We start from the raw sequence: 21,578 nt of genomic DNA on the forward strand, positions 1-21,578 counted from the left end.
ACATTTTAATACAGGGTCTTTTTTTGTTCCAAGTGAAAGAACCAAACCAACCATTTTTTTTTTAAAAAAGTGTTTGTTGGGTGAAAATAACTCAAATTATTCGTATTGGGTAGAGCAGACGAGGAAGAATGTTCATTTTGAGCAAGGATATTCGTCCAAGCCAAGAAATAGGAAGAGTGCTCCATTGCTCAAGATCCTGTTTGATTTTGTCAAATAACTGTGTAAAGTTAGCTTTGAACAATTGATCAAACGTAGGTGTGATGAATATGCCCAAGTAAACAAAACCTGTCTGTGACCATTTAAAGGGGAAAACACCCTGAACAGAGAAAGCAGTATCTCCCAGTGGCCATTCCCATTCTGACATGTCTATCCACAGCCTCCTCTACTGTAAAGATGAAGCCACACTCAGGTTGGAGGAACAACACCTTATATTCCGTCTGGGTAGCCTCCAACCTGATGGCATGAACATTGACTTCTCTAATTTCCATTAATGCCCCACCTCCCCCTCGTACCCCATCTGTTATTGCCCATCCTCTGGGCCTCCCCCCTACCCCCTTTCTTTCTCCCTAGGCCTCCCATGCCATGATCCTCTCATATCCCTTTTGCCAATCAGCTGTCCAGCTCTTGGCTCCATCCCTCCCCCTCCTGTCTTCTCCCATTATTTTGGATCTCCCCCTCCCCCTCCCACTTTCAAATCTCTTACTAGCTGTTCTTTCAGTTAGTCCTGACGAAGGATTTCGACTCGAAACGTCGACGGTACCTCTTCCTAGAGATGCTGCCTGGCCTGCTGTGTTCACCAGCAACTTTTATGTCTGTTGCTTGAAATTCCAGTGCCTGCAGATTTCCTCGTGTTTGGGCCTTTTACTAAACCCGTTTGATCTTCTTTTATGATAAAAGGTAACACAGCTTCTAATCGCAACGCTAAGGTTTTAGATAAGATTTTAAAGTCAACATTTAACAATGAAATAGGCCTGTAGGAGGCACAATCTTCAGCGCTCTTTCCTTTCTTAAGAATTAGGGAGATGTTGGCTTCTCTCAATGATGATGGGAGGAGACCACAGTTAAATGCATGGTTGAACATGTTTAGCATAGGCTCTGATAATAACCTTGTGAACTATTTATAGAATTCGCTAGTGAGTCCATCAGGACCAGGGGCCTTCCCACTTTGGAGCTGTCTCACAGCTTCCTGTATCTCATGTATAGATAACAGAGCATTGAGGAGGGACTCTTGTTCAGAAGAAATGCCTGGCAGATCTAAATTCTTGAAAAAAGGACTCCATTTTACATTGTCCATCACTACATTGCTCAGATTGATATAATTTAGAATAAAAATTCTTAAACACAACATTAATCATTTTAGAATTACTAGTGAGGGCTCCAGTCCCATCCCTAATTGAAGCAACAGTCTGAGAGGCCTTTTTCTTTCTAGCTAAGTAAGCTAAATACCTACCTGGTTTTTCACCACGTTCAAACAATCTTTGTTTAGCAAATGTCGATTTTCTTTTGGCTGCTTATGTTAAATAAAGAGTTTAGTGTAGCGTAGGGCTGTGATCTTCTGCAACTTGATTGCAGAAGGCTTATTAATATGATCCTTCTCAGCTGCTGCAAGTCTTGCTTCCACTAGGCGCTGCTGCTCCGTATCTTGTCGCTTCTCACTAGCAGAGTAAGAGATATTGAATCCCCTTGCATAGGCCTTAGTGGTTTCGCAGAGCATCAATGGACTACTAGCTGATTTGGAATTAATAGATAGGAAAGTTTCGAATTTGGAAGTAAAGTGGTCTATAAACTTATTATCTTTTAGAATAAAAGGATTCGGCCTCCAATACCGCTAAAATTCCCTAGTCTAGTTAGGGTGGGGAAGAAGCCATTGTACTCCTTGAATCTTTTTAGTTGCACCAAAGCTGAGTTACTACTTTATATAATATTATATTGCTGTATATGACATGTTTAGCAAAAGTCTGACCCTTCAGTTGTCCATCCGTCCTCTGTCTGATCTCTGGTGGCTTTTTTGCCCTGTCCTGTTTCATGGACTCCAGTAGAGAAGTGAAGCTGTCCGTGGCAGTGTTGTTGGGAATTCACTAACATGACCTTGTCACTCTGTAGTTACTGCACCTGAAGAGCAATAAGTACCTGACTGTGAACAAGAGACTGCCAGCCCTACTGGAGAAGAATGCCATGAGAGTTACACTGGATGCTGCTGGTAATGAAGGATCCTGGTTCTACATTCAGCCATTCTACAAGCTGCGCTCCATAGGTGACAGTGTAAGTAGAAAACTTGGCTAGGCGATGTGAAGTACAGAGCAACACTGCCTTAAACCTTTTGACAATGGGATTTGTAAGACCGTAAGATGTAGAAGCAGAATTAGGCCATTTGGCCCATTGAATCTGCTCTGCTATTTGATCTTGTCCGATTTATTATCCCTCTCAAACCCATTCTTCTGCCTTCTCCCTGTAACCTTTGACACCCTTACTAATCAAGAACCTATGAGCCTCCACTTTAAATATACCCAATGACGTGGCCTCAACAACAAGCTATAGCAATGAATTTCACAGACTCACCACCTTAGCTCTGTTCTAAAGGTACCTATTCTAAGGCAGTGCCCTCTGGTCCTAGACTCTCCCACTATTGGGAACAACCTCTCAATATCCATTCTATCTAGGCCTTTCAGTGTTTGATAAGTTTCCATGAGATTTCCCCTCATAAATTTGCTTTCAGTGTGGCCTCAGATTGGTTTAATTTTCTCACTGAATACAGTTCATGTAGAGAGAGGGAGAGATGAGAAACAAATCCTTCAGCCATTCAAGCACCCATTTATACTCTAATCCACCTTAAACCCATTTTATTCTCCCCAAGTTCCCATCAAATGCCCCATATTCTGCACTAGGGGCAATCTACAGCAGGTACAGAACCTTCCAACTTGCACATCTTCTGGGATGTGAGAGGAAACTCTTGCAACTGATTAAGACACGCATGTTTGCAGGGAGAATAAGAGAGCCCCACAGGCTCAGGGTTGAACCCTGGTCTACAGAGCTGTGAGGGCAGCATGTCTATTAGCTGGGTTTCTGCGCTATTGTTGGACACATTTGGACCATCCTTTTGGGGGAAAAAATGGTATGGAGGTTAGAAGCAGTATTTAAACCAGACTTCCATTTGCCACCCTCTCAACTCTAGCTCATTAAGGTTCTGTAGGCCCCAAAGGTTCTAGCTTTGTTCACCCATCCACCTGTGATCTCTCTGGGGGCAGTGATGTGTGTGTGGTGGCTTTCAGGAGGTAGGATGATCCACTCCTGATTGCCAGTTGCTCCCATTATAATGTTGAACTTCAGTGTTTTTGAGTTACTGCTGTCTCTACACTCTGTCAACGTCCTGAGGTCTGATTGGCCTAAGATGCCACTGGTCACTCAGAATTTTATTCAAAAATTTGGCATTGATGGACCAAACAAGGGGAAAACTAACAAAATTAGGCAAACTGAAGTTAAGCTCAAGTGTATAATGCAGTTACCTTTGTGTAATGACATAGACCGTAGAACCTTTAGTCCAAAGAACCAGAGTTGAAAATCTGTTATTTAATAAACGAGCTTAAGCAATGAAATATATATTCAGACTTAAACGATTTATCTTTTTCTTAACCCTGCCTTCCCAAGGTGGTAATTGGAGATAAAGTGGTACTGAACCCAGTTAATGCTGGCCAGCCACTTCATGCCAGTAATTGTGAATTGGTGGACAATCCTGGATGTAAAGAGGTAAGGAAAAATATTTTTCTGATTGTATGGTGACACTGCATCCCATGAGCTACTATCTATAATCCAGTGGCCATTTTGTGTAAGAAAGACATAAACAAGAATCCAAGAACCCAGCAGGCAGATCAGGTATTAATGTTTTTAGTGGGAACTGATGAGGGAAGAATTTTTATCTAGATGTTAAGAGGTGTCACATGATTCGGGAGACATCAGTCAACAGGTAAATTAAAGGAACAAGTTGGTTTATTACTTGATTTGAATAACAGCTCTCTGATGCAGCACTTGGTCAGTACTGCACTGGAATATCACCCTGGACTAGATGTTCATGTCCAAGTACAGGACTGGAACTCCTGATTCATGAGGGCTATCAAGTAAGATTTCTATGCTAATAGTACAGATTACATTAGCAGTGCCTCCCAACCTGGGATCCACTGACTCCTTGATTAATGGTAAAGGTCCATGGCATAAGAAAAATCTTGGAAACCCTTGCACTCGGCAAACCAGGATGATAACAGATGCTATCACTGGTTGCTCTCACTTGCAAGTGTATTGATTATTCGTGGTGCCCATATTCTGGAAATGCCTTGCTCTTACTGATTGAGCACACAGATTTTGTGCGGTAGGTTTGAGAAAGCTGAGGTGAGTGTTTCCTGGCAATTGGATGAGCAATGCTAAGACCCTGCTACCATAATAATACTTACTCATTTTGATAAAGAAAACTTTAACTCTATATAGTAAGCAATAGTTACCTGATGTCACTATTCCAGAGAGTAAGGTTCAGCCAATTGTAACTTGAATAACAATCCTCTATCATTTGGAAATGATATTTTGCAGCGATCTTTCAAGTGCAATCAATTTCATTGTTCTGTTTAAAAACCCATCTCAAAGTTTCTTACATCTGTCTGCTCCAGGTTAACTCTGTGAATTGCAACACTAGTTGGAAAATTGTTCTGTTCATGAAGTGGAGTGACAATAAGGAAGACATCTTGAAAGGGGTGAGCGGCTTTGCACTGCTTGTAATATATAAACATTCATGTCACACATTCTCAAATGGCTTCAAGAAAATTGTGTGAATTTATCTATTCCTTCTGACAGGAGCCGTTGAAGTTGTCCAAGCAAACCTATTTTTCGTTTGTAATCCTGAGGTCCAAGTTCATAACTCCTTGCGGAACGGACTTGATGGGTCAAATGACCTAATTCTGCTCCTATATCTTATGGATTAAAACGGCAATACAAGTGCTATAAGATAAGAGTGGTGTATGGCACATTTGCTTTCATTGGTTGAATGTAGTCAGAAAGTCATGTTGCAGTTGTATAAAACTGTAAGGCTGTATTTGGAGTATTTTGTGCAGTTCCAGTTCCTCTTTATTTGAAGGAATATGGAGGCTTTTGAGATGGTGGAGAAGAGGTTCACCAAGATGCTCTGTCGATTAGTAAGTACTAACTATAGGGAAAGGTCGAACAAACCTGCATTGTTTTCTCTGGAATTTCTGAGACTGAGGGGAGACGTAACAGAAATGTATAAAATTATGAGAGGTGTAGATGGTGTCTTTTTTTTTCCCCCAAGATATAAATGTCAACTACTTGGGGTGTAAAGGTGATGTGCAGGGCAACTTGTCCAAACAGAGTGGAAGATGCCTGGAATGTACTGCAAAGGGAAGTAGTGGAAGCAGATGTTATCGTGACATTTAAGAGAGACATAGATAGGGATTTGAACATGCAGGGAAATGAGGGACATGGGTCATGTGCAGGCTGATTGGATTAGTTTAATTTGGCATCGTACTTGGCTCGGTTATCGTCGACCGAAAAGGCCTGTTCTACGTCCCAATATATTTAGGATGATAAGATTCGATAATGGCCACATTTATTCCAGCCCAAGGGTTCAATGGAGGGAAACAGAGTCAATATCCTCGCTCCTGATGAAACATCAACTATGTCTGCCTGACCTGCTGAGGATTTTCAGCATCTCTATTTTTATTTCAGATTTCCAGCATCTGTGGCTTTGTACTTCTACATGACTGACTAACCCAGGGCCTTATTGGCTGTGTGGTTGATGCAAAGCAAGGAGCACTGGTGGATATTGTTACTGTTATTCTGGAATTCCAGATCCTATCGCCACCTCTGCTGCACAATTCAAAAATAATGATCCCAGGAATGAAAGGTTTAATGTATGAGTAGCATTTGATGCCTCGGGACCTGTACTCAGAGTTAAGAAGAATGTGGGGTGGGAGGGGGGGAAGTCGCAGTGAAACCTGTTGAAAGGCCTAGACAGAGTGGATGTGGAGAGGATGTTTATTATACTGCCATTGGGGGGTGGGGAGTGGGTGGTCTAGGATCAGAGGGCACAGTGATAACAAAGACAAGGAATTTCTTTAGCCACAGGGGTGGTGAATCTGCGGAATTCATTACCACAGACGGCTGTGGAGGCCAAATCATCGGGTATATTAAAACCGAAGGTTGATAAGTTCTTGATTAGTAAGGGCATCAAAGGTTCTGAGGAGGTGACAGGAGAATGGGTTTGAGATGGATAATAAATCAGCTGTGGTGGGAATGGTGGAGCAGACTTGATGGGTCGAATGGCCTGATTCTTCTCTGTTTCACGGTCTGAAGAGAAAGCTCTCGTTTATATTTCAGAGCAGCACAGTGGGACTTGATGCTGCCTCACGGCTCCTGCAACTTGATTTTGATCCTAATCTCTGCTGGTGGCTGTGAAAATTCTGCACATTCCCCCTGTGACCACATGGGTATCCCCAGGTGCTCTCCCTTCACTCCCACATCCCAAAATATGCACATTGGTAGGTTAATTAGTCTTGTAAATTGTCCCTAGTAACAAGGTGGTAGAATCTGGCATCAGATGAAGGGAGTGCAGGAAGAATATAATCAGAATAGTGTGAAGGAGTAGTTAACACAGACTTGCTTGACTGAATGTACTATTTGTACTGTTTGAACCTAGCAGCTTGGGACAGCCCAGAATTCCTTCAGTTAGTCATCTTTTGCAGCTTAGTCACTGCAATCTGATCTAACTGTGACCAGAACAGAGTCCAGCAGATGGTCAGTGGAATGAGATGAGGAGCATATAATCCATTTTTGAAGTGGTGTTAGTTGATGATGGATGTCACCAGGATGCGGGAAAGAAACCTTGTGGTCTGTAAGAGCGTACGTAAGACCTCCAATTTGATGCCTCGTTTAAAAGTGGGCACTGTCAGTGTTCATATGGTCGAGCATCAACTGCATTTTGTGCTCCAGCCCATGAGATAGGACTTGAAACTGAGCAGAATTGAGAATGCCTCGTGCTGCGGGCAGTTGACATTGGTGATGAAGTAGACTCCGAAAACTCACATTTGTTCTTCAATCACACTTCATTTACTTGTACACAAGGAGAACAGCATTTCCCCTGTCACCACACTGTTCTGTTCTGATCAGAGAAATGAAGTTTTTATACAGAATTGACTAGCAGTTATGGATATTGAACAATTGATGGCCTTGCATGTTGCAAGATAACTCGTCATTCACAATACAGATGTGAAAAGTCAATTAAAACTGCAAGCTCGCAACCTATGCTTGAAGTTCATAAAGTAATTGTCCCTTTTTGTGTGTGTGTGTGTGTGTGTGTGTGTGGCCCATGTCCTTCTGCTGCAACTTGCCTTGTCTCCATATACAAATGGCTCCAATATCCTGCTGAGCAAAGGGAAGCTATGCTCTTCAAAGAACTTTAAAAGATAATTCTTGGCTGTTTAACCCTTGCCTTGCTGTAACTTTCACACCACCACATTTCTTGCCCAGCACCTGGTACATTTTGCTGCTTCCAAGCTTGGGAGCCCAACCTACCCTCTCCAATAGGCACTGCAGGGAGCCTGTGAGTCTTTTGTTATATTAGAATAATTCAGTAGGGTTTCCACAAATGCTTAAAATAAATAGGAACATCATAACCTAGGGCTCTAATTCTCTAGCTGAAGTGCTGCTTGCTGTCTCTGGGGAATCCATGGATTTCTCCAAATCCTGAAAAGGAGTGATGAGATGTCTTCATGATTTTATAGGAGGAGTGTATATTATATTGATCTCTGCTGCCCTTTAAACTAAACTATTTTGCTAGCTTTGAGGACTTGATCTTAAACACGTGGCCTCAACTGGCCAAAAGTTGTAGTGGTGCGTTGAGGGGTGAACTGCATCGTCATACTGTCCAAGAGCTAGATCATTTCCCATTTCATAGGAGGCATGTCTTCACAATATACCAGGAAGTGGTTCTTTCTGCATTCTGTATGAGACAAAAGAAAAGATTAATGAATATTTTCGGGTGGGTGGGGTGGAAGGTAGGACATAATCCTCCCCTTTCTATCTTGCACGGGCACACATCCTTTGCTGATGAGAATGTTTGGTATGGCACTGAGAGCTTAGATTCCCTTTGGGCATATTTAGAAGCTTGATGCTGCTCAACAAACTACCCAGCTGTCTGTATTGTCAGGCGCCCATATGTGATAGAGTCGATTCCACCTTAACTGCCTCAGTTCCAGAAAGCATTCATCCTCTATTCCACTGACCTTCTCAAGGTGACTTTATCAACTGTGAATAAGCAGGGTTTTTGTCCATGGTAGTATGTTATTAACTAACCAACAAGTGCTGCTTTTGTTTTAATCCCCATCATAGGGCGATGTTGTGCGACTGTTTCATGCTGAACAAGAGAAGTTTCTCACCTGTGACGAATATCGGAAGAAGCAGTATGTATTTCTCCGGACCACAGGGAGGCAGTCTGCCACGTCAGCAACCAGTTCCAAGGCACTGTGGGAAGTTGAGGTATGGCACAGTGTTTAAAACCGGGGCTTGCAGTGGTAAAGTGACATTTGCACGAGGAAATATCAGTGCAGGATTAAACTGAAGTCTGACAAGTCCTACTTTGGACCTTGCTTAATCAACAAAATCATTTTCCACCACAATTTACAGTTTCCAGGTGCCAGCAGAATCCCAGACTCTAATGTAAACAACAGGAATTCTGCAGATGCTGGAAATTCAAGCAACATACATCAAAGTCGCTGGTGAACGCAGCAGGCCAAGCAGCATCTATAGGAAGAGGCGCAGTCGACGTTTCCGGCCAAGACCCTTCGTCAGGACTAACCTTTAACGTTAGTCCTGACGAAGGGTCTCGGCCTGAAACGTCGACTGCGCCTCTTCCTATAGATGCTGCTTGGCCTGCTGCGTTCACCAGCGACTTTGATGTATGTTCCCAGACTCTAATGAACTGCTGTGGTCAAGGGTCCAGTTTCCCTATGCCAGTGGTGGTTCCTTCCAATTTATGCAAGGCCAGTATAAACACAAAAATGGATTAAGTGAAAGAATACAAGATCTAATGTATAATCTTGCACCTTTACCACATGATGGCATCCTGTTCCACTAGTCCCCACCTCTTTATGAAGTGGCCATTCAGTGTACAGTGGTGCTCGAAATTTTGTAAACCTTGTAGAATTTTCTCTATTTCTACATAAATATGACTTAAAAATTGATCAGATCTTCACGCAAGTGCTATGTTACGTAACCCGTAACGGTTTAAATAAACCAACAGTAATAGACCACGCCTTGAGTTTGGTTTTGGTGTTAAAACCACTATCTTTATTTGTATCTACTTAATATAGTAACTTAAACAGGAATAATCAAAAGTTAACAATGTTATGAGTATACATATGTGTAAATGTAACTCCCAAACCATTGAGCTCAGGGGGTGGGGAGCACCAGGCTTAAAATCTTGAGATGGTAAGATATGAAAGTTCAGTTCATCCATGGATTAAATGATGTGAGAGAGATATTTGTAATCCAAGGTGAATGTTGAGAGAAGGCATTTATGTCGTATTCCACAGGTTCCACGGTAATAAAACAGAATAACAATCGCCGTAGGTTTTATCCGTCGTCATTCCAAATCCACTTACAAATTATCACCAAAAGTAGCTTATCGCAGGGGTACCGTCCTGAAAGGGAACTACCAGCCAGTCAAGGGTTAACACATGGGTAGATTCCACAAGGTTGCCCCAATCACATAATGTGATACACATCAAGGTTGCTGGTGAACGCAGCAGGCCAGGCAGCATCTCTAGGAAGAGGTACAGTCGACGTTTCGGGCCGAGACCCTTCGTCAGGACGTTCACCAGCAACTTTGTGTGTTGCTTGAATTTCCAGCATCTGCAGAATTCCTCGTGTTTGCACATAATGTGATAACCACTTATCGATGTGCTGGGTGGATGCTTAACCCACCCTTGTGGGCATTTGAAAGTTCCAACCGGTGAACCCCCAGTCACCGGCTTCCTTCCATTGTCCGACTCCAACTGCGACTGACCATGTGTGAGTGAATGTCCTTCCATTGTCCGACTCCAACTGCGACTGACCATGTGTGAGTGAATGTCCTTCCATTGTCCGACTCCAACTGCGACTGACCATGTGTGAGTGAATGTCCTTCCATTGTCCGACTCCAACTGCGACTGACTTAAATCCAAATAAGCTGCGAGTCAAATATGTAAATACGCTGGCAGGCAGGCTGATTCGCCTTTACGGCGCGCGCGTGTGCTCTCTCGCTCTCTCTCTCTCTCTCTGACACTCCACAGCAACTGAAACTTAGGGGTTCATCACACCTTAAACTAGATAAAGAGAACCCAATCTAATAAAAAAAACCAAAAATAATTATACTTGTTAATTTATTTATTGAGAATAATGATCCAATATCACGTGTATTTGTTGGAAGAAGTATGCGATGCCCTGTGGTAATACCTTCTACAAAAGCTTTTGAGTCAGGTATTCCAATCAATGAGATGAGATTGGAGGTGTGGGTTGTAGAGGTGCCCTGCCCTATATATACAAAAAAAAAGACACACAGGTTACTGACATAGCCTGCTCTTCTTAAGAAACATCTGTTTATGTGCACCATGCCTTGATCAAAACAACTTCCAGAGGATCTTAGAAGAAGCATTGTAGAGATGCATGAAGCTGGAAAATGCTATGAAAGCATTTCTAAAGACTTGAGTGTCCGTCAGTCCACAGTAACAGAAATTGTCTACAAATGGAGGAAACTCAGTACTGTTGTTACTCTCCTTAGAAGATCACACCAAGAGCACAACCTGCAACGATGGAGGGGAGAAAGAACCCAAGGGTAACAGCAAAAGACTTGCAGAAATCTCTAGAACTTGCTAAAGTCTCTGTTCATGTGTCCACTATAAGAAAAACACTGAACAAGGATGGTGTTCATGAAAGGGCACTATGGAGGAAGCCACTACACTCCCAAAAAAAACATTGCTGCATGTCTCAAGTTTGCAAAAGACTACCTGGATGTTCTACAACACTTCTGGGACAATGTTCTGTGGACAGATGAGACAAAAGTTGAACTTTTTGTTAGAAATGCACATTGCTGTGTTTGGAGGAAGAAGGGCACTGCACACCAACACCAAAACCTCATCCCAACTGTGAAGCTGGTGGAAGGAGCATCATGGTTTGGGACTGCTTTGCTGCCTCAGGACCTGCACAGCCTGCAATTGTGGAGGGAATAATGAATTCAAAATTGTATCAAGACATTTTACAGGAAAATGTCAGGGTAGCAGTCTGTCATCTGAAGCTGATTAGAGGTTGGATGATGCAACAAGAGCATTATCCGAAAGACAAGAGTAAATCAACAATGGTTTTAAAAGAAGAAGACACGTGTTTTGGAATGGCTGAGTCCTGATCTTATTTCTATAGAAATGTTGTGGAAGGACCTGAAACAAGCAGTTTGTGCAAGGAAACCCACCAACAACCCAGAGGTGAAGGAGGAATGGTCCAAAATTCCCCCAAGCCGATGTGCAGGACTGATCAACAATTACTGAAAATGTCTGGTTGAAGTTTTTTGCTGTAAGAGCGGGGGGGTCACACCAATTATTGAAAGAAAAGGTTTGCAGTGTAGTTATGAAGTGTTATCATTGTAATCTCTCTCCTTCAGGAATCTCACCCCATTGCAAAGCTACTTCCCAGTTAGGTGGTTATTACAGTGTGATCTGCATTCCATCCGTGCTTGCACTAAACATACAGAAAGGGAAGGATTCAGAAAAAAGGCCTAAAGTTGTCTGTGTCTTCGTTGTATTGTAGGTTGTTCAACATGACCCTTGCCGTGGCGGTGCTGGGCACTGGAACAGTCTCTTCCGGTTCAAGCACTTGGCCACGGGCAACTACTTGGCTGCTGAGGTTGGTGATGTGAGTGTTTCTTTTACTTTGAACTTCTCAAATTTAACTGAGTTGTGACCTCCTCTGCAAAATCTAATAGTGATTTAATTTTTTTAGGCCAACCCAGATTACCAGGAGGAGTGTCAAGAATCACGATCGTCGGTAAGTGAAGTTCGTAGGGTGTTTTAAACACTGTGTTCTTTGGAGTGGCGTCAGAGTCAAACAGCATGGAAGTGGGCTCCTTAGCTCAGAGTGCATGCCAACCAAGCGCCCGTTTGCACTGATCCTTCCCTAATCCCATTTTGCCATACCCACATTCCCACCTGCTCCCCTCCCCCACCAGTCCTTAGCAAATAAGTGCAGTTTCTATTTTCGTATACACCGGACTACTTCACAGAAACTACATTCAGGTGCAGGGAGGTGATGTCTTAAAAACTTAATTGAGTTTTGGAGGTAAAGGTAATGATTGTTCAGGGTTTGGAATGCAAGAACTTCATTAAGACATTCAAGGATCCCTTGTACCAGAAGGTTAAGCATATGATATCCATGGAAATATGGTAGGAGGAGGGAATGTCAACTCAGACCATGAGAGGCCTGCGTCAGGCATTTTCATGCCTTACAAGGCACAGATTGGAAGTCTGTGTGGGGTGTCACTCCTCACACAGACTAGAGCAATGTGTGATTAAGTGCCTTGCTCAAAGACACAAACACGCTGCCACAGCTGAGGCTCGGACTAGTGACCTTCAGATCACTAGACGAACTCCTTAACCACTTGGCCACGTGCCCAACATATGGTAGATTCAGTTCAAAACTGACTTGGTCACAGACCATGGATGGTAGTGGTCGGGGGTGTTCTTCTACCTGGAAGTCTTGTCGTGTTCTGCCAGGATCACTGCTGGGACCTTTGAGATAAACTTGAGCAAAAAATGTAGGTGGCCTGAATAAGTAAGTTTGCAGTGGTGTGAAAAGTGGCAGAGTTGTGGATCGTGAGGAAAGTTGTCAAGCGATATCATAAGATATTAATCGGTTGACAGTAAGGATGGAGGACTAGCAGATGGAAATTAATCCAGACAAGTGTGAGGTTTCCTTATGCAAAACATCTGTCCATACTCGTCCTCCATTCACTGTATTTCCTGTTGAAGCTAACCTGCTGATATTGGGAGGAGTTGGTTCAGCTGAAAGTTTTTTGCAAAAATATTGTCTGTCAACTATAGGGTTGCTGATGACAGGCAAGTTGTTCAGGGGCAATAATACAGGATGAAGATCATTTGTCACTAAGGGAGGAAAGAACAAATTAATGAGTTATAGCCAATACTAATTTTATTTTGAGGTCAAATTGCTTTAGCTCCTTGAAGTAATAGAGAGCATTACATCCGTTGTCTAGTTGGTGATATTATGAAATATAAAATGATTCAGAATCAGCTTTGTTATCACAAGCACATATCATGAAATTTGTTGTTCTGTGGCAGTAATAAGTGCAGGGTATAAAGATTACTTTAAGTTACAAACAAATAAACAATGTAAAGAGGATTTCACGTTCCCACATACTTTGTCGATTCTGGCTTCTTCCTCCTCCTTTTCCAGTCCTGATGAAGAGTCTTGGCCCAAAATGTTGACTGTTCAGTCCTCCCCACAGAAGCTGCCTGACCTGCTGAGTTGCTTCACATTTTTTGTGTTCATCTGCTGAGTCTCTTGTGTTTGTTCATTATAACTTGTGAGGCTGGTGTGATGGTATAGATAATGATTTGGCTGAGAATTGGTAAGCAGAGAATATGCAGTCATGGGAAGATAGTGCGTGTGTGTGTGTGTGTGGGGTGGGGGGAAGGGCTAGTATTCTAGCCTGAAAGGGTGATGGAGGCAGAAACTTTTAGATTCGAGACTAGATGCACACAAAGGTAAGAGCTGGGAAGCTGAATCACAGTGTAAGTATCTTGCATTCAATTCTGACCACTGGTCTTTTGAATGTAGAGTCTGCACACTCTCTCTGTGACCGCATGGGCTACCTCCAGATTCCCCTCTCCTCTCAAAATGTATGTGGTTGTTCAGTTCATTGGTGACTGTGACTTGCCCCCGACGTGTAGATGAGTGATAGTTTCTTGGGGCTGACAGAAATGTGAAGAAAATAAAATGGGATTTGTGTGGTTCGCTGGTTGGCAGGATCTCTTGGGGTCAGAGGGCATGTTTCCATGCTGAGATTGTTCTGGTCAAACCTGGAGTACGCTCCTGGCTGATGTGGGTAATGAGCTTCTCGTGTAATAGATTTCTGCAGGTCAATGATTCTAGTGCCCCTCCTGGATGACTCTTTATCAGTATGTTACCTTTTGCATATTGTTGACCTAAATTTCAATATGATCAAAAATATGTCATTACAAAGTTTGCAGAGGATATAAACTTGGAAATGTCACTAACTGTGAGAATGCTGGTAACCATGTGGGAAGGCAAAGGCAAATCTAGAGCAACAGAATGGTGCTTGGCTACTGAAGCTTAAAGTGTCAAGTTGTGGAGAGGTGAAATGATCTAAATAGCTTAATTTAAACTGGGAAGGGAACTAAGCACGTAGTGTGTACTTTAATAGTAAGCAGGAGTGCACCATCCACCTCCTACCAGTTGCCCTCCCCACCTCCCTCACTTTCTTCCACGCTCCATCACACTCTCCTTTCAGATTTCATCATCTTCAGCCCTTTGTCATTCTACATCAGTGGTCCCCGACCTCCGGGCCGCGGACCGATACCGATCCGTGAAGCATGCAGGGGTGCAGCAGTCGCCGGGGCGCACCCAGCACATCTTTAAGAAAAAACCTGAAATAAACAAGCTAAGTAATTAGGTGCTGCTCGGCATGTAAATGTTGGCCCAGATCAAGGGCAACACCTAATTAACTAGCTTGTTTGTTTCAGCTTTTTTCTTAAAGATGTGCTGGGTGCGTCCCAGCTACCACTGCATGCTTTGCGGCCCAGTACCGGTCCGCGGCCCAGAGGTTGGGGACCACTGTTCGATATATCCCCTCAAGCTGATGAATCAAATGGCCACTACCTTTACTTACAGACCCTCCCCCCCCCCATCTTTTTATTCTGGTGTTTTCCCCCCTTCCTTCTCAAACCTGAAGAAGGGTCTCTCCCCAAAATGTCGACTTCATTCATTTCCATAGATGCTACCTGACCTGCTGAGTTCTTCCAGCATTTTGTGTGATGCTTAGTATTGAGAGATGCCTGTTCATATACATGTAGCAGAAAAGTGACATAGAAAACTACCAGGTTTGAATCTGTCACCTCCACTCCTCCCAGCTACCAATCCTATCCCCATTTTTGTCTTCAAAAATAAAGAAATTAACTCATTCCTCTGCTTCAGTTACTTAAATGCAAGTTTGATAGTTCTGAAGTGTTTGGATAGATTTTACTGGCATATTGGGTAAAAGGGTGTGATGTACCTTTTGAAAGGTACTAGTTCCTGGTATTGTGACATGGGTTGGCAGTGTGATATCTGATTCAGATTTGTTTATCAGACATACATCAAAACTTTGAGTGAAATGTGTAATTTACATTAACAACCAACACAACTGAAGACTGTGCCTGGGGCAGCCAGCAAATGTCACCACATATTCCAGTGCCAGCATAGCGTGTTCCTTCATGCTTGGCCAAATAACACAGAACAAAGCAGAATACAGCAAGTGGCAAAGCAATAACAGCCAAACAATTTCAGTTTGTTCCTCCCTCCAGCCTACTCACATACAGTCCTCCAACCCCAGTACAGACTATCTTCAGTCTTCAGCTCCAGTCTCCAGCAGATTTGTGAATTCACAGACAATGGGACTTAGATTTCTCCAGCAGGCTCACCGAGACTCACATACTTGGAAATTATTTTCCTCTTGAAAGAGTACACCAGTGTATCAATCAATCAGTTGTAGCCATTGCAGTCACATTGTAACTTAATGTCCATATTGGCCAGTTGGATTTCCTACATGGAACTGCAATTCCCAAAGTTTTCCCCACTCCCTGACTTCATGTAGCGAATCAGGTTTAATATCACTGGCATAAACTATGTTGTGAAATTTGTTGTTTTGCAGCAACAGTACAGTGTTGTACACAATGATGAAAACTGTAAATTACATTAAGAATACATCAAAATAAAATGTATTAGTGTGAAAAGAGAGGAAAAATGCTGAGGCAGTGCTCATGGGTTCATTGCCCATTCAGAAATCTAATGGAAGAGGGGAAGAAGCTGTTCCTGAAATGCAGAGTTGTATGGCTTCTGTCACCTCTACCTCCTCCTTGGTAGAAATGAGGAGAGGGCATGTCTGGGGCAAAGGGGTCCTTAATGCTGGATACCACCTCTTTGAGACGTCGCGTTTTGAAGGTGTCTTGGATGCCAGGGAGGCTAGTGCCTGTGATGGAGCTGTCTGAGTTTATAAGTTTTTCTGATCCTGTGCAGAGGCTGTTCCATACCTGGTGGTGATGCAACCAGTTAGAATGCATTCTGTGCTGTCTTCTTGCCTGAGACCTGCAAAGTCAGATTCCACTGCTGGTGAATGATGTCATTTGAGCAGCAGGAGGAGCAGTTGCTCTTTCTTGCTCTGATGCTTGTGCTCGCTTGAACATTTAGTCTTCACACATCTTCAAAAAGCTGTTCTTCAGCTGTTCCATACACGTGAATGAATCCTGCGGAAATCTGATGGCATTTTTAACATGGAGATAGCAATGCTCATCTGGTTAGACATAAAACAACCAAAATAACTTGTTCCAAGTGGTTACAGGATTTTAAGATAATTTCTGACAGAAATAGGATATTACTTGGCAGCAGGGAGAAAGCTAGTTTTACCAGTTGGATATGCATCTTGACATTTAGTACAAAGGAAAGTAATAATGGAATGCAGAGAGAGTGCAGTGGAGGCCGACAATATGGTACAAATCCATGACAAGGTATATAGTGAGGTGTACATTAAGAAGGTTGAGATCTATTGCCGATATTTGATTATCCCCAGTTCATGATAGCAAAACCCTTGTGATCCCTCTGGTGAAGGATCCTCTGCAAACTACAGGCATAGGATAACCATTCCAGATATGACGTTATATGAATAAAGATGTGATGTCAAAGCTCTTGAAGCCAGACCTGTAGTAGCAGGGAGCACTGAATGGAATATCCGTGTGTACAAACCGAATTTTTGGGAGGGGGAGGGTCGAAACTGTTGTACTATTCCAGGGATATGATTGATGTGGATTGATTGGTTGATAGCATTGAAAATGCTATTTTAAAGGTCTGATGTTAAACCGAGGCACAATCTGACCTCGCATGAATGTTATAAAGAGAGCATGACAATGTCTTTTCTCAGTAGTTTGCAAAAGTTAGGCATACTATCTAAAACTTTGACAAACTTCTATAGATGCATGGTGGAAGGTATACTGACTGTTTGCATCATGGACTAGTATGGAAACACCAATGTCCTTGAATGGAAAAGCCTACAAAAAGTAGTGCATACAGTTGAGTCCATCACAGGTAAAGCCCTTGCACTGTTTAGTGCATGTACATCAAGTGTCGTTGTAGGAAAGCAGCATCCATCTCCAAGAATGCCCTGCCATCCAGGCCATGCTCCCTTCTCACTGCTCCAATTAATTTTTGTGCACTAGTTAAAACTTCAATTTTTCTTTTTGCTCATTTGTGTAAACATTGGACAAATGAATAATTTTAAAGTAAAAGACGAAATTGGTTCATTGTCAGATGTACGTAATGCAGTAAAAAGGCAGCTTTGATTTACCTGCTACCCTTGCAGATTATTTCAAAATATCTGTGCATCAGGGTAGTATAAAGGGAGAAAGCAATAACAGAATGCAAAATACAGTGTTGCTTACAGAGAAATTACAGTGCCGGTAGACAAATAAAATGCAAGGATCATGTCAAAGTACACTGGGAGGTCAAGAGCTCATCTTTATTGTGCAAAACATGTGTTCAAGAGTCTGGTAAGAGCAGGATAGAAGCTGTCCATGAGACTAATGGTGAATGTTTTGACGTTTTTATCTCCTGTCTAATGGAAGGGGAGAAAAGGAAGAATAACCGGGATGTGTGAGGGCACTTTGAATATTTCGGTTGCTTTTCTAAAGCATAAGAGGTTGTCAACAGTGTTGATGGAGGGAGTCTGGTTTTTTATAATAGACTAAGCTGTATCTAGAACACTGTAATTTCTTGTGGTCATGGGTACAAGAGCAGTTGCCATACCAAGCTGTGGTGTATCTGGGCAAAACGTTTTCTTTAGTGAATCTATAGAATGTGTGAGGGGGAAAGAGGGATGCCAATTTTCCTTGGCTTTCTGAGGAAGTAAATGCATTAATGTGCTCTGTGGCTCTTTTGCTGACATTGAGGGAAAGGTGGTTACCATGATACTAGACCATCAGGTACCCCATCTCCTTCGTGTATTTCTGCTGCATGTGTACTATTGTGCACTCGTATGAGTTTTTGCTGCTATCTTCCCTAAAGCCTCAAGCACTTTGCCCTCCCACGACCAGCCCGATCCCAAATGCAGAATTTCCTTTGCCACCTTTGCCTCAGGGGGTCTTATTGCTTTTCCAGTTCCCTCCTTAAAACATGCAGTTTATTTCCTATTCCCTTTTAAATGCTTTCCTTATGAACAACTTTTTACCCAAGCACTTCCTTTGTCCTTTGGCTTAGTTCCGATATTTTTCTCATGTGCCTCTCTCAGGCCATGTGACAGTTATCAGGATAATTTGAGGGCAGTGACCTGGTGTCCCAAGGTAGAAACAATCATTATTCTTGTTCTAGCAAGTTTCGCTTCATGAATACTTAAACAAGTCCTTTGATTAAATAAAAATGCCCTTACACTGTGGGATTCAATAATCTTCCTGTATTGAAGAGCAAGCTGAGCAGTGATAAACCTGATAGGAATTTTGTTGTTTTCCACTTGGCTTGATGAGGCCAAACGTGTGTTTTTTAAATACCATAATAAAACATTCTAAACGTAAAATAGATAATAATAATAGCATTATATTTATCCTTTATGTTTCAGGGAAGTTTGCAAGAATTGGTTATTAAGGAATGTCATAAGAAATGGATACTGTTTGGCTGTTGTCATAACAGATGCATATCAAATTGATCTCGTGCTTGATATTAACTAACAAGTCACAGCCCATCATATGACTGTCCTTGAGAAGGTTGAACTAATTGCACTGGATTAAATTGGGAAACTTGTTTAAATGGAATCAGTTGATATTTGACAGTTGAAATAATGTGACAGCATTGATCTTGGAATTCCTGACTTCACTATGAGACTGATCTTCCAGATGGCTGAATGTTCAACTACTTTCTTAGGGCAAAGGGTAAAGTGCTTTTAGAAACACTGACTTCAGACCATATTTGTCACTGGCAGACCAAACACCACCTGAACTATTCTCCACAATAATATCCCCTGGTTAAAATTTGTCAGAAATGCTTGCGGTGAGTGATAAGAATGGCTTTTTAAGGAATTGGTAAAAAGTGAGCAAGATCTGACGTTATTTGGTGTGATAGAAAACAACAGTGATTGAACCCTGTGGAAGTCTATACTAGAATGGTATAGTTGCAGAGAAGGTGTTGTCCTGAGATAGAAAATGTGAAACTTCTCCATGAATTCCTAAACAAATACAAGGAGATATTCTTGTAAGTGTAATATAGCCACTGTAAACTTCCTCTGGGGAAAAAGGAGATGGAAAATTTATTTGTTTCACATCATATTATTACATTCTAGTCAGAAATATGAACTTTGCTCCTCCTTCAGAACTTTTTAGTTTTATCCTTGTTTTCCGATTTGTTCCTCATCTCCCCTCTGTATCCCAACCCCTTATTGAAATGATACAAGTTACACGTTGATTTACATAGACTGTATCAGGGTTAAAAGGTAGATATATAAACAACACTCAAATTGCAAGAAGCATTTTGTCAGATCTCATTCCCACGAGTGTTTTTTTTCCAACTTCCATTTTATTTCCTGCCTTTTAGTTTAGCTGTTATTTAGTTTAAATACTATGGTTGCCATCAAAATAGTTTCAGTGATCAAATCTGCTAATGCAGAATCCAATTTTGGTAGTCCAATCACAGACTAGAATCTTTTTTTCCCCAATCATTCTCATCCATACATATTTGGTGCTAATCCTAAATAAAATTTTTCTTGCCAGTTATCCTTTACAAAATATTTTTAAACTGCCAACTTGTCTACAACTATGGTGCCGCAATCTCTCCTTGTTCTGAACCGTCAAATCTGACGGGGTGTGAGCAGGGTGAAAAGATGCCTCAGAGTATTTCCATTCTGGCAAATCTCTATTTCATGATTTCCCATTGTAAACTCTGTCAAAAATGTTGGAATTAAACATCCTTGCCAGGTTGGACTGAAAAGACAACTCCTATTTGAGTTCCAAGCCACTCAGGTTCAAAACCTAGCAAGTTCAGCCGACTGCCATCTGCAATTTTTTTGGCTGGTGCTCAACCACATCTTTTGTGGTGGATTTTGTGTTGGAATTACACAAGGTAGTTTGTCCCAATGTTATTCCTTTCAAGGAACTGTGGAAATAATTTACTCCTGAGCAGTCTATAAATTTTGCTTTTTCAACTATTGTCATTTCCTTTGATAAAAGTTGTTAGTGGATAAGTTTCCACTAACCGAGCATTGCATTACATATACCAATACATTGCATGAAATAGCTCTCCCCTCCTTACTAGTTTTCTGGGCAATCACAGGCAACACATTGGTCTTTCATTCATTTCCTATCCATGGCACAATTATAAGCACATTATTGTTATTAGAATTGGATTATTATTGTCTCATGTACTGAGATAGAGTGACACACAATTTTATTTGCACACCATTCAGACAGCTCATTCCATTCTCAAGTACATCCAGGTAGTAAAGTGAAGGCAGAATACAATGTTGCAATTACAGAGAGTGCGGTGCAGGTAAGCAATGTGCAAGGGCCTTAATGAGGTTCACCCTTTACCATACTTTGGAGCAGAATTCAGTCATTTGGCCTTTCGAGTCTGCTCTGCCATTCTATCATGGCTGATTTATTATTCCCCTCCACTCTATTCTCCGGCTTCTCCCCATAACCTTGGACATCCTTGCCAATCGAGAACCGCTCAATCTCTACCTTAATGTACCCAATGACTGGGCCTCCACAGCCATCTGTAATGGTGAATTCCTTAGACTCACCACCTTCTGGCTAAAGAAATTCCTCCTCATTTCTGTTCTAAAAGGACATCCTTGTATTCTGAGATGATGCCCTCTGGTACTAAAAACCCCTCCTATGGGAAATATCCTCTCCGTGTCCACTCTATCTCGGCCTTTCAATGTTCAACAGGTCTTAATAAGATCTCCCTCATTCTTCAAATCTCCAGTGAATGTAGGCCCAGCACTATCAAGCCCTTCCTGTACATTATTTTCATTCCTGGTATCATTCTTGTGACCCTCCACTGGACCCTCTCCAATGCCAGCACAGAGTTTCCTAGATAATGAACCTAAAATGGTACATGACAATGAGATTGCCCAGCAGTGGCTCCTCCTTCGGGTAGGGTAACCCCATTATTGTGCTTCATACATAAAAGACATGCACATTATCCACATCAGAATACATATTACACCAACTCATTTCCTTTACTCCAGAACCCAGTGCTTGAAGTTAGTTCTTTCATGACAACCAGTG

The 21,578-nt window shown here is 42.1% G+C and overlaps 1 protein-coding gene across 9 annotated transcripts in view; it reads left to right on the top strand.

Moving 5' to 3' along the window:
• Positions 1 to 21,578, top strand: part of LOC134356755 (inositol 1,4,5-trisphosphate receptor type 1) — a 552,079-nt gene that overhangs the window by 159,981 nt on the left and 370,520 nt on the right. For 6 of the 9 annotated variants that reach the window (XM_063067853.1, XM_063067854.1, XM_063067858.1 and 3 more), the window contains exons 6-11: positions 2,104 to 2,262; positions 3,646 to 3,744; positions 4,653 to 4,736; positions 8,386 to 8,532; positions 11,833 to 11,937; positions 12,025 to 12,069. In XM_063067853.1, coding sequence (XP_062923923.1) covers positions 2,104 to 2,262; positions 3,646 to 3,744; positions 4,653 to 4,736; positions 8,386 to 8,532; positions 11,833 to 11,937; positions 12,025 to 12,069 — 639 coding nt within the window. The remainder of the gene's footprint in view (positions 1 to 2,103; positions 2,263 to 3,645; positions 3,745 to 4,652; positions 4,737 to 8,385; positions 8,533 to 11,832; positions 11,938 to 12,024; positions 12,070 to 21,578) is intronic. The other 3 variants (XM_063067855.1, XM_063067857.1, XM_063067859.1) reach the window with 1 other exon arrangement.

This window comes from Mobula hypostoma, chromosome 15 (genome assembly GCF_963921235.1).
Source record: "Mobula hypostoma chromosome 15, sMobHyp1.1, whole genome shotgun sequence".
NCBI classification, from domain to species: domain Eukaryota; kingdom Metazoa; phylum Chordata; class Chondrichthyes; order Myliobatiformes; family Myliobatidae; genus Mobula; species Mobula hypostoma.